The sequence below is a fragment of the Balaenoptera acutorostrata genome, chromosome 3 (genome assembly GCF_949987535.1).
Source record: "Balaenoptera acutorostrata chromosome 3, mBalAcu1.1, whole genome shotgun sequence".
Lineage (NCBI taxonomy): Eukaryota > Metazoa > Chordata > Mammalia > Artiodactyla > Balaenopteridae > Balaenoptera > Balaenoptera acutorostrata.
Genome location: NC_080066.1, coordinates 65,325,350 through 65,338,801, shown reverse-complemented (window position 1 = coordinate 65,338,801; position 13,452 = coordinate 65,325,350). Strand labels below are relative to the sequence as shown.

The 13,452-nt window shown below is 43.1% G+C and overlaps 1 protein-coding gene across 1 annotated transcript in view; it reads right to left on the bottom strand.

Moving 5' to 3' along the window:
• Positions 1–13,070, bottom strand: part of GRAMD2A (GRAM domain containing 2A) — a 32,818-nt gene extending 19,748 nt beyond the window's left edge. Inside the window, 1 exon segment of the mRNA XM_028162735.2 lies at positions 12,977–13,070. Coding sequence (XP_028018536.2) covers positions 12,977–13,017 — 41 coding nt within the window. The 5' untranslated portion in view covers positions 13,018–13,070.
• Between the last annotated feature and the right edge of the window lie 382 nt (positions 13,071–13,452).

The following is a 13,452-nucleotide window of genomic DNA, read 5'->3' as shown; positions in this document are numbered from 1 at the left end:
TAGATTTCTGGCTTAAGCAAGCAGGATACGGCTGTGTTTTGCTGAGACAAAACAGGGGAAAATATACTGGAAAAAGAACATATTTGAAGGAAACAATCATGAGTTCAGTCTTAAGCATGTGTGAGAAACATTTAAGTGGAGATATCAAGTTACATATGAGTAAGGAGCTCAGAAGAAAGGTCCAGGCTGAAGGGATACATTTCTGAGTTATTGGCCAATGGATGGGTACAGGAGCTAGGAAGATCCCCCAGGGAAAATGGGTACATAAAGAAGAGAAGCTATCAAGAAGGGTGCCAAGACCAATTCAACGGGGGAGAGAATAGTCTTTTCAACAAACGGTGCAGGGACAACTAGATATCCACATGCAAAAGAATTAAGTTGGATCCCTATCTCACACGATGTACAAAAAATAACTCAAAAATGTGGGAGCTAAGACTCTTAGAAGAAATCATACGTGTACATCTTTGTTTGATTAGGCAATGGTCTCTTAAGGTATGACACCAAAAGCACAAGAAACAGAAGAAAAAATAGATAAATCGAACTTCAAAATTAGAAACTTTTGTGCTGCTAATGATATTGAGAAGGTGAAAAGGAAACTCATAGAATGAGAGAAAATATTTGTAAATCATGCATCTGATAAGGGACTAGTATCTAGAATATATTAAAAACTCTTATGACCTTACAGATATCATACTAAGTGAAAAAAGCCAGTCACAAGAATATAAATGCTGTATGACTCCACCTATGTGAAGTACCTAGAGTAGTCAGATTCATAGAAACAGAAAGTAGAATGGTGGTTGCCAGGGGCTGGAGGAGGGGGGAGGAATGGAGAGTTATTTAATGGGTATAGAGTTTCAGTTTTGCAAGGTGAAAAAGTTCTGGAGATTGGTTGCACAACAATATGAATACGTATATTTAACATTACTGAATTGTACAAATGAACTTAGAAATGGTTAAGATGGTAAATTTTATGTTATGTGTTTTTCTTAACCACAATTAAAATCTTTTTAAAGAACTCAAAACTGAAAAATAAAAAGACAAATAATCCAACTAAAAATGGGCAAATGTTTAAATAAACATTTTTCCAAAGAAGATATCAAATGACCAATAAGTACACAAAAAGATGCTCAACATCATTAGTCATCAGGGAAATACAAATCAAAACCACAATGTGATACCACTTCACACCCCCGAGAGACTGTAATTCATATCAAGTGTTGGTGAGGATAAGGAGAAACTGGAGCCCTCACACATTGCTGGTGGTATTGTAAATTGGTGCAACTGCTTTGGAAAACAGTTTGGTGGTTACTCAAATGGTTAAACATTTACTATATGACCCAGCAGTTCTACTCCTAGGTACATATACCCAAGAAAACTGAAAATATATGTGCACACAAAATCTTGTACAAGAATGCTCATAGCAAAGGGAACCCTCCTACACTGTTGGTGGGAATGTAAACTGGTACAGCCACTATGGAAAACAGTATGGAGGTTCCTCAAAAAACTAAAAATAGAATTCCCATATGATCCAGCAATCCCACTCCTGGGCATATATTCAGACAAAACCACAATTCAAAAAGACACATGCGCCCCTATGTTCATAGCAGCACTGTTTATAATAGCCAAGACATGGAAACAAGCTAAATGTCCATCAACAGATGAATGGATAAAGATGTGGTACATATACACAATGGAATATTACTCAGCCATAAAAAAGAATGAAATAATACCATTTGCAGTAACATGGATGGACCTAGAGATTATTATACTAAGTGAAGTAAGTCAGAAATAGAAAGACAAGTACCGTATGATATCACTTATATGTGCAGTCTAAAATATGACACAAGTGAACTTCTCTGTGAGACAGACTCACAGACATAGAGAACAGACCTTTGATTGCTAAGGGGGAGGTGGGTGGAGGAGGGATGGATTGGGAGTTTGGGATTAGCAGCTGCAAACTATTATATATAGAATGGATAAACAACAAGGTCCTACTGTAGAGCACAGGGAACTATATTCAATATCCTGTGACAAAACATAATGGAGGGGCTTCCCTGGTGGCGCAGTGGTTGAGGGTCTGCCTGCCGATGCAGGGGACACGGGTTCGAGCCCTGGTCTGGGAGGATCCCACATGCCACGGAGCAACTGGGCCCGTGGGCCACAACTACTGAGCCTGCGCGTCTGGAGCCTGTGCTCCGCAACAAGAGAGGCCGTGATAGTGAGAGGCCTGCGCACCGCGATGAGGAGTGGCCCCCGCTTGCCACAACTAGAGAAAGCCCTCGCACAGAAACGAAGACCCAACACAGCCATAAAAATAAATAAATAAATAAATACTTAAAAAAAAAACATAATGGAAAAGAATATTAAAAAGAATGTGTATAACTGAACCACTTTGCTGTATAGCAGAAATTAACACAACATTGTAAATCAACTATACTTCAATTTTTTTAAGTTTTAAAAAAAAGGAATGCTCATAGCATTATGATAATTATTACCCTAATAGCCAAAAAATGGAAACAACCCAAATACCCAACTGATGAATGGATAAGCAAAATGTGGTATACCCATACAGTGGAACATAATTCAGCCATACAAAGGAATGAAGTACTGATACATACTACAACATGAATGGACGTTAAAAACATTATGCTAAATGAAAAGCCAGTTACAAAAGACCACATATCGTATGATTCCACGTACAGGAAGTGTCCAGAATTGGCAAATCCACAGAGACAGAAAGTAGATTAGTAGTTGCCAGGGGTTGGAGGGAAGGGGAAATGGGAAGTGACTAATGCACATAGGGTTTCGTTTGTAGGTGATGAAACTGTTCCAGAATTAGTGATGATGGTTCCACAACTTTGTGAATACAGTAAAAGCCACTGAACGGCACACTTTAAAAGGGTGAATTTTATGGTGTGTGAATTATATCTCCACAAGGAGGATGGGGAAGAGGGAGGGGAAGGAGAGTAGCCTGGGACCTCAAGAACTACAACACTTAAAGGCTGTGTGGAGGAGGAAGAGGAGTGCCCCAAGGAGATGAGGAGAGGGTGGCCCAAGAGGTAGGAATAAAACCAGGTGTATAGGTTGTCATGGAAGCCGAAAGAGTACTTCAAAAAGGAGGAATGGGAAAGCAGTGAAGTTTGCTGAGAGGCCAAACAGCGGGAAGACTGAAAGGCAGTCTAAGTAACTTTAGCAACAAGGAGGGGATCTGCAGCTTTAGCCAGGACCGTTTTGGTGCCCTAGTGGGGGTCTGAATCCAGACTCGGGTGCTAAAGGCCTGCTCCTTCTTCCTCTCTCCCACGCTGCTGACTGCATCCCAGGGACGGACGGTGAGGACAGGCCTCTGAGCACAAGTGAAGATGCTGCCGAGCACAGCCGGCAGCCCGGGTCACCGGCCAGCTCAGCGCCACACCAACCTCGGATCCTGCCTTCCTCCCAGTGAAAGACCACGGGGATTCTGAGGGATGGGACTGTACCTCCCTCTCCTGATTCCCTGAGCGGGGTGTCCACAGTCGGGGAGGGAGTGGGTGCTGCCCTTGCCCGCAGCTTCCCCGCCTGGTCCAGCCATCCTCACCTGACGCTCCTCAGCCCTGGCGCGTCTCTGCCGCAGCCCGCGAACCACAAGTCCATTTTCTGCGCCAGCCCTCGGAAGGGCTGCAGAGCCCAGCGCCACCCGGCGCCGAGGGCAGCCGCACCCAGAATTCCAGCACCGCCCGGCCCCGCGCCAGCCTGCCCGGCCCTGCCCTGCCCACCCCTTGGCGGGGGCCGATGGGTCTGCAGGCGGAAGAGCAAAAGCTTGCGCAGACTGGAGGGCTATTGGGAAAACAGCAAGCGTGCCGGCACCTCTGCTCCCTGGAAAGGCAGCCCGCACCCCTTCCGGGACCCAAACCTGGTAGTTGGCCCGGATTTGGGACGTCCCAGGAGGGTCCAGCTCCGCGCCCTGCCACAGGCTTCCGCTAACCGGGCTCCCCCAAGCCGTGCTCGTCTAAGGGTTCGGATTCCCGGGTGATGACCTACTCTTAAAGAGCTTACTGGGTCCTGGTACCTCTCCCTCCAGGGAGAACCCCAGATTGTCCAACTGGTGGAAACCCCCTAGGAATGCCTGCTCTCGCCACTGTTATTCAACATTGTTCTGGAAGTTCTAGCCATTGTACAAAGGCACGAAAAAGAAATCCAAGGTTCTTAACATTATTTGGGCTGGCTAAATAGTTCGTTCGGGTTTCGTTCCGTCCGACCAAAAACCCGAACGAACTTTTTGGCCAACCCAATAAAAAGCAATGATTATTGTTTGAAAGATGGTAACATAAACTTACTAGAGGATACGTCATCAACTGGAAAAATCATAAGAAAGTGGCCCAGATATTCTTATATTTGGGCCATGGGCTAGGCAGAGCTGTGATAAGGATGGACACACAATACACTCTCATGGAGTTAATTGTTATTCTAGTGGTTACAAGATCAATATAAAAATCAATAGTTTCTCAGTAGACCTGCAATAAACAGTTATAAAATATATTTGGGGAAATGATTCTATTCATATGGCAACACATATAAGTTACCCAAGAATAAACTCTTAAAATGTAGAGAAATCTATGAGAAGAAAATCACAGACATTTTAAAAATGACACGAAAGAAGACTTGAATAAATGGAGAGATAAACTCTGCTCCTGAGTGGGAAGATTGAAAGTTTTAAAGAAGCGAATTTATCCCAAATTTCATGCAAGGGCTTTGCCCTACCAGATTTCAGAATAAACTACAAAGCTGGAGCAATTAAAATACTTATTAGTTTAGGAAAAAATGAATAGATCAATAGAACATAAGGGGAGTCCAGAAGATGATCTATGGGTATCTGAGAATTTAGTATATAAGAAAGAAGCTGTTTCAAATAAGTAAGGAAAGAACAGATTGTCCAATAAATGTTCTTGGGGCAATTGGCTACCTCACACCATTCACAAAAATAAATCCCAGGTACATTAAACATCCAAATATTTTCTAAATCAATAAAGAACTAAAATAAAATAGAAGAGAATATTAACATACCGAGAAAGGTCTTCCTAAGCAAGATATAAAACCCAGAACACATTAAAGATTTAATTGCATAAAAATTAAAAACCTTTGTACATCAAAATTTAAACTGGCAGGGGGCTTCCCTGGTGGTCCAGTGGTTAAGACTCTGCACTTCCACTGCAGGGGCATGGGTTCCATCCCTGGGCAGGGAACTAAGATCCCACATACCGCAATGAGGTCAAAATAAATAAATAAATAAAAATTTAAAAGGTGACCTAAACAACAAAGGATTGGTGTTTTCTTTTTTTCCTTTTCTAAAGTATTTGTTTATTTATTTATTTATGGCTGTGTTGGGTCTTCACTTCTGCGCGAGGGCTTTCTCTAGTTGCGGCAAGCGGGGGCCACTCTTCATCGCGGTGCGCGGGCCTCTCACTGTCGTGGCCTCTCTTGTTGCGGAGCACAGGCTCCAGACGCGCAGGCTCAGTAATTGTGGCTCACGGGCTTAGTTGCTCCGCGGCATGTGGGATCCTCCCAGACCAGGGCTCGAACCCGTGTCCCCTGCATCGGCAGGCAGATTCTCAACCACTGCGCCACCAGGGAAGCCCCAGGATTGGTGTTTTTAAATGATAATGACTCATCCAAGTCAGAAAGAAAAAGGTAAACAATCTAATAGAAAAGTGGGTAAAGAATATGAACAGGCAAGTCACAAAAAAAGAAATATCTCTATTACCTATCTTACTGGTAAACACTAAAAAAATTATAGTGCTCAATATTACAGGATGTGGAAAGGATGTGGAAAATAAGCGTTCTTATTTTCCATGATGAGACTTAAAACTGAGTTAACCTTTCTAACATATATCAAATTATTTAAGAAATGTAAATCCTTTGATCCTACAACTCCATTTCATGGAACTTGGTATAAGGAAATAAACGGACAAGTAGGCAAAAATTTATATTCCTTTAGTTAACAAGTATGAAGGAAAAGGTGGAAATACCAAAATAATATTTTATCAATATAACAGAGTCCTATGCAATTGACTAAAAGACTAGAGTATAGCTGCATGTGCTAATATGGAAAAAAGTCCAAAATATGTTGTTTAGTGAAAAGTATATATAAGTAACCAAGATATAACCCATTTATAAAATTAAAAGTTCTATATCAAACAACAGTGATTATATCTCAGGGCAGAATTCACTCTCAATAGTTTCTGTTTTGTTTGAACTTATTATAACAGGTGTGTAATACTTTTAAAATCAACAAAAATAATAAAGATATTTAAAAATAAAAAAGTAGAAGGGATATCTTTTTTTACTTATTAAATTTCAAAGGTTTAAAAGTTTAATAACATCTACTGTTGATCAACATGTTGCTGAATGGTCAGTCTCACACACTCCTGTGTGAGAGGGCAGTGTGTGAAAATGTACATACATTTGTATGTAGATACCCAACAGACCCACAAATTCCACTTCTAACAATTTATTCTTAGGAAATAATTGAACACAAATTTAAATGTATAAGAATGTGCACTGAAGCGTAGTTCACTACACTTGTAGAAGAGGAAAAAAAACAATAGGGCATGAACAAATTATGGTTTACTCAAAGAATGAAAGGCTATGTAACTATTAAAATGATATTTATCATTATTTATTAAAACTTATTAGTCTACCACAAAGGATAGCATTATAAAACATTGGAAAAAACATTATATAGAACAGCATGTATTATAAAATATATTGGGAAGGATGCTCACCAAAATTCTAACATTATTTTCCTCCTTGAGTTGGGATTGTAGGTGTTTCTTTTCTTCTTTATAATTTTCTGTAGTATACTTTGCCTAAATTTTATGATCACAATAAACTATTTTCATTTGGTGAAAGGATGAAAAAAAAGGAGAAAGACACAGAAAGAAAAAATCTTGTTCCAAAGGCACAGCAATGTTAACTAATAGACACTTCTTAAATTACAAATTTCTAAAACATGCTTCTTACATGAAAACCCTCAGAATCCAACAGAAAAAGAAACCTTGATTTTAAAAATGAACTTTGCCAAATTCCCACATGTGATAAAACTGTACAAAACTAACACACACACACACACACACACACACACACACACACACAATGAATGCATGTAAAACTGGTGAAATCTGAATAAGGTCAAAGGGATTATATCAATGTCAATTTTCTGGTTGTGCTATTGTTGTCCAGGATATTACCACTGGGAAAAATTGGGGGAAATGTACATGAGATCTTTGTATTATTTCACACAATTGCATGTGAATCTACAATTATCTAAAGATTAAAAAGTTTATTTTAAAAAAATGAACTTTGCACCTTGAATAGTAAAAAAGACCAAGCTTTTCTTAGAGCTGGGTCTGAATCATCAGAGAGACCTGGTCTCAGATTCTCAAAGCTGGAGGAACTGCAGGGAAACTCATTTTTGGTGAGCATCTACTGTGTACCAGGCCATTACACAGCCTGCGAAGTAGGCCAGATGTGACTCTGTTTTATAGAGAAGAGAAGGAGGCTCAGAGCCAGTAGTAACTCAGCAGTAACTTGTGGAGCAAGGATTTGAAACCAGGTCTTTCTGAAAGCTCAGGTTCTTCCTATTATTATATCACAGTAACTATGTAACCGAGAATGACTTAAAAGGGGGGAATAAAACAACCTTACTCAGTGTTATCCATATCAAGGAACTTAGTGTAAGGAAATAAATATTCAAGTGGGTGAAAAAAAGGTAAAGTTGCAGTTAGGCACAAGACATTTCGAAACATGGGCCTACATGTAACTGTGATCTATCAGGTATGTCACTGAAGTTCTGATTATTAGAAAGTTCTTTCCAACACCCAAATGGACCTCTCTCTACCTACTGATCCTTCACCAAAGAACAAACTTTTAACATCATGTTCCTTTCTTGATAAAACCAGATCTTCACTGCTGGTGTGACCAGTGCAGAGTCTCTGCAACGACTACTCCTAATCTCTCTTCTCCTGGGTCTGATACTGCAAGACCCATTAGCTTTCCCACTTGCTGCTCTTACATGGGGCTAACTGGTTATTTCCAGTCCTCCCAAGTCTTCCTCCATCATTATGGACCCCAGTTGACAGTCTAATGGACTGTGGAATCCAGGCAAGGGTTGCAGGGAAGGTCTGTGAACTCCTGGAATTTTGAGCAAAACTGTTGCGTCTGAACAAAGGAACATGTCTCTGGAAAGAGAATATTTCACTTTCATTAGATTTTTTTTTTTTAATGGGCATGACTGTAAGACTTTATTTACAAAAACAGACAATGGGCAGGACTTGGCCTGCTGACCATAGTTTGCCAATTCCTGCGGGCGTCAATTCTCAATATGTAAAATGAAAGAGAGAGAGAGAGAGATTATTAAAACAACTGCCAAGTATAATTTAAAGTTTCTTCATGGATACATGTATATGTATGGCTGACTCACTTTGCTGTGCTATATTTTTAATATAGCCTATGACTCCCAAAATGATAGGAAATACAACTTTAATTTGATCAGCAATCAAGTGGGTTTAAAAGATAAACTTCAAAACTGATTACTTGAAAAAAAATAAATACTCAGCTAGCAATGAACACCCCTGGTGCTTAGATTATGGTCATGCAATTTCCCAAAAGGGAACCAGTGTTCCTTAGAGAAATGGCTGATTCCAGATTTGGGGCAGGAAATACACAAATGGGCCTAAAATATCTAATCATACCAGAAAGCAAGGAAGCCATCAAAGACTGTGGTCATGGCACAAGTATTCAGGAGCCAACCTGAAGACAGGGCAAGATGGGACAATTTGAGCATCAATAAGAATAATGTCTACCATGAGCTAAAACACATCAAATATGTTTAAATCCATGAGATCATAATAATACCAAAATGACTCATTGGTCACCTTTGGTGATTACTAGGGACCCATCTCATTATTTTGAAAACTTGTAAATTGAAGGAAAGAGCTGAGGATTTATTCTGCCTTTCTAGTATTTGGGTAACCAAATAGTTGAAGAAGGGACATTTCTCTTATAGGAATATTCTTATAGAAATAAGCTAATAAATAATGAAAGAATGATAGAATTGGAGTAATACCATTTTGCAATCCCTAATGAAATAATGGGTCTACATGAAATAATCATCAATGGCTGTTAACATGCCCCAAAGAGAAATAACCAGACCTTATGTGTTTCCTCAAGTGTTCAGTACCTCCTGAATCTGATCAATGTCTAGATCCAACTGCCAATTTATAGGAAATACAGGAATCAGAGGAACATTTTTAAACAGCACCAGCAAACTGGGCAATGGTATAGGAAAAAAAAAAGTGATTTTTTCCGACAAATAAGTTGCAAGGAAAAAAGAAGAAATGGAAGGGGAATTTATACATTACAAGAGACTACTAGAGACACAGATATATAGATTCAGTGTTTCAGCCAATTGTATAAACCTCATTTGGATCCTTATAAAAGTTTTTAAAATGGCACAAAAACATTTACTAGATGATGTGGGAACTTTGCTGACTAGCTATCTGATGATTTTAAGAAGTTATTGTTATTTTTTAGGTGTGAAAATGGTATTGTAGTTATATTTTTAAAAGACCTTATCTTTTATAGGTATACACTGAAATAGTTGTGGATGAAATAATGTATCTTAGATTTGCTTCAAAATAATCCAGGAGGGAGGGAGAAGGGAGGCCCATGACTTGCTAATTGTTGAAGCTGGGTGATGGGCACATGCTGCTTATTATACTACTCTTCTTTTGTATGTGTTTGAAATTCTCCACAACGAAAAGATTTAACAATTAAATATATAAACATTTTCAACTTGTTTGGTAATCAAAGAAGCCCAGTATGAATAGCGATTCTGAGGTATTGTCACTAGGTTATTTCAAAATAAAATTGTTGAATAGTGCTTCAAAATTCAAAAATTATTTAAAAAAATAACAGTTTGTGTGGCCCTGGTGATTATGGGCAAGTTTCAAATAATTTGATTAATGTTAACATAAATTAGAAATATTTAATTTTTTTTCTTTACATGAGGGAGGGAGAAAAACATTCTTACAACCAGTCACAGCTGTTTGCTCAGGCATCCCACCCATGCTGCTGTTCTGACCCTAAGCCACCAATGACCCCAAGACACCAGTGAAATGAAATACCAGTATGATTTTGACAATGATTTAATGTACCATGATGTGCTAGGTCAACACGTCAGAAGGAAAAGCAATTTGTGTTTGATGTAAACTAATTCTTTATATGCTTTTTAGTCCATATTTTTTTGAGGGTGAAATAGATTAGGATAGCTTTATTACTTTGCCAGGCAAAGGGGGACACAGCAGGCTCCTGCCTCGAAAAACTATGTTTTCCCCTTTAGTTCATATTTTTAAAAAATAGTCCCAGCCAAAACCAACGTCCTATTTAAAAATTAACAATGTGATTTTCTAGTGGTTTTAAACATCATCTGAGGAAACTCTAACTTAGGACAAGGGCTTAAAGATTGGCTCCACCTCCACAGGTTATTAAAACACTCCAGTCCTAAATTATGACCAGGCGCTTGTAAACTAATGAAAATGTGTAGCTGTAGTGGGGAGAAGGGAGACACCAGCCTGCCCCGCGGAGGCTTATATTCGTGGGAACAGTGCCTTCCTTCATGCTGTAGCTGGCAAGGACTCCCTGGGGAGGCAGGTACTTCTTAATTACAAAGGAAGCTCCGTTCCCGGGGGCTTCTGCCCTCCCCCTCCTCCTTCCTTTCCTACGTTAGTAAACAGCAGGGGAATTAATCAAAGCTTCAAAGGTTGGTAATAACATGTGGTGACAGACTGGTGACCTGTGGCCCAGGTGAATAGCAGCACAGTGGCCAAGACTGACTTCTTGCCAAACTTACCCTTGCATAAGAGATGGCTGCAGAATTGGGGGGAATTATTTTCACTTCTCAGGAAAGGAGAAAAGCAAATTATTTTCTGGTGTCCTGACTCAGACACGACACCAAAGTGGAATGCTGCATGGGTCTCGACTTCATGGGCTTTCCATAGGTAGTCATAGCAACGAAGTAATTACGTAAAGAGATAAAATACCTTCAGAAATCAAGGGGGAAACAGGCTAGTTAGCAGAATCACTGAATGACTGCATGGAGAAGGCCTTTAAGGAGCCTACAATCCAATCTCCTTACCTTATGATGGCAAAGCAGGCCCAGAGAGGGGACTTGTGCCAGGTCACAGCAAAATAGGAACTTCTGATGAGAGAGACTCTTCATGCTGGTCTGATAAGTATGGTATGTGGCATTCAAGGGCCAAAGCCACGACTTAACCAGGTTAAGGACTAGGAGGGGCCACCCAAGCACAGGCATGTGGAAGAGGTTCAGGGAGGCTGGCTGGCATAGCCCATCTTGAGTACTGCTGACCTCAACCTTAGGGGGTCATCCTAGGTGGATGGATTGGCACACAGATCCTTCCGGTCTGCACTAAGGCTTTGAAGACTCGCCTAAGCTCAGAAATTTCAAAGCAACCAGTAACATCAAGGCATGGATAGGACCTGGGCTGTCACCTCTAGGCTATTCAGAAAATTCTCCCAAAGGCAAGTCAGGAAGGAGAACTTGGATTTGGCCCCAGCAGAAATGCTCCTGGAAACTCAGGAGCAGCTTCTGTCAGCTTCTGCACTGACATAATGCGCTCTAGATCTGCCCATTTGCCCCAGAGATGTGCACTGCTTAACTGGTCCTGTCAAACCATAACCTCAGACCTGAGAGTGTCTGTCAGCGTGGTCAGAGGACTACAGAAGGAGCATACTGGCCCCCTCACTGCAGGATGGGAAGGACACCCTCTACTCCACCTCTCCCTACAACCCCGTAAGTCTTCGCTCTGAAAGGAACTGGACTTCAGAGCCAGCTAGGGGGTGTACACTGGGGCAAAGGCATCACAGATTGTCAGGACATTCTCTCATTCCCTAGGAGGCTGATTCCTTCAAGGATGGGTGGGGCAAGCAAAGCGAAGAAGGGCAAATGCCAGTGGGGTAGGGCCTCACCAGCCTCTCTGAAGACAGGACAGAGGGAGCCCTTAAACATTCCACCAGTTCCACGTACTTGTGTGGACTGGGCACTGGGCTCACACCACATTCACCCTATCCTGCCCCAGTGCTAGATGGCCAGCCTTCAGAGCTCAGGCTGTGGGGTTTGGGACTGGGGCAAGGGCAGGAACTTACAGCTTCATCCACTGGCTCTGTCTTCTCCAAATAATCCTGCCTGCAGGGCCCCAAGACTTCATGGGGCAGAGGCCACAATTTTTGGTGCCACCTGAAACACCACCTCCTGCCTGCCCTGCCTCCCTGCCCCTTGCCCAGCTGCAAGAACTTTCCTTCCTCTGAGGGTGGCTGTGGAACATATCTCGAGGCTGAGAGACCTGGCCCCAGCCTGCCCGACGGCGAAGGGCCTGACGGATGGGTGCGGCCGAGTCGTCCTGGGACAGCTCCACGCTGCCTCCCGGGCAACCGAGCGCCGCTACAATTGCAGACCCGTTTGGAAGAGAGAGGCTGACTCTTTCGGGGGCCAGAAGGGAAGCGCCAGCCCTTGGGTGGGGGGCAGTCACGACTGGGGGTCGATATGGCTGGGGAATGAATGAATGAATGCCCAGCGACAGCGGCGGAGGAGGGTGATGATGGACCACGGGAGGTATCCCGAGGTGGGGTGCCCTCCACCTCCCTGATACCGCCTGGACGTCCCTCATCCTCCAGGTTCGAACCCCTCGCGCGAAGCGCCTATAGCCTGACATCCTGCCCCAGCACGAACACCTCTGAGCCCGGGAAGCGCCAGGGCCCGCGCGGCGCAGCTCTGGAGTGAAGCCCGCATTCCGGCGGGCCAGGAAGCGCCTGCCCCGCGGGTAGAACGCGCCGAGGCGCAGCGGCCGCCGGGTCCCGCCGGGCAGCGTCCCTTCGAGGCGGCCTCTAGGCCCTGGAGCCCGGTCCGCGGGTCGCAGCCCCTTACCTGCCCGCCTTGGCGGCCTCGCCCGGGCTCAGAGCGGTCATCGCGAAGCCTCCAGCGAGCGCCGGGGACCCCGCCACAGGACCGAATGCCCACTCCCGACCGCCTCGGAGGACACGCCCCCGACCGCCTATTGGCTGCTCGCGCGGGACGGGCGCAGCCCATTGGTTGTTCCTCCCTCTCCCCAGATCCAGGTGGGGCCCCAAGCTCTGCTCGGATCCTACCCCGGAGGACGGGGCCTGGGTCTGCACCCTCTGCCCTTGCCAGCGAGGGCCTTGGGTGCCTGCTCCAGGTTCTTCCTCTTTAGCCATTTAGTCTCGCAGCCCGAAGCCCTTTGCAGAAACCCATCCCTCCCAAAGCTAAGCTAGCTCCAAGGCAGTTTCAATCTCTCCACACCAGAGAAGTGAGGACATGAGTAGGGAACACCAGTGGGGATTTTGAACAAGTCTGATGTCGGACAGCTCTGGAGCTGGAATGAT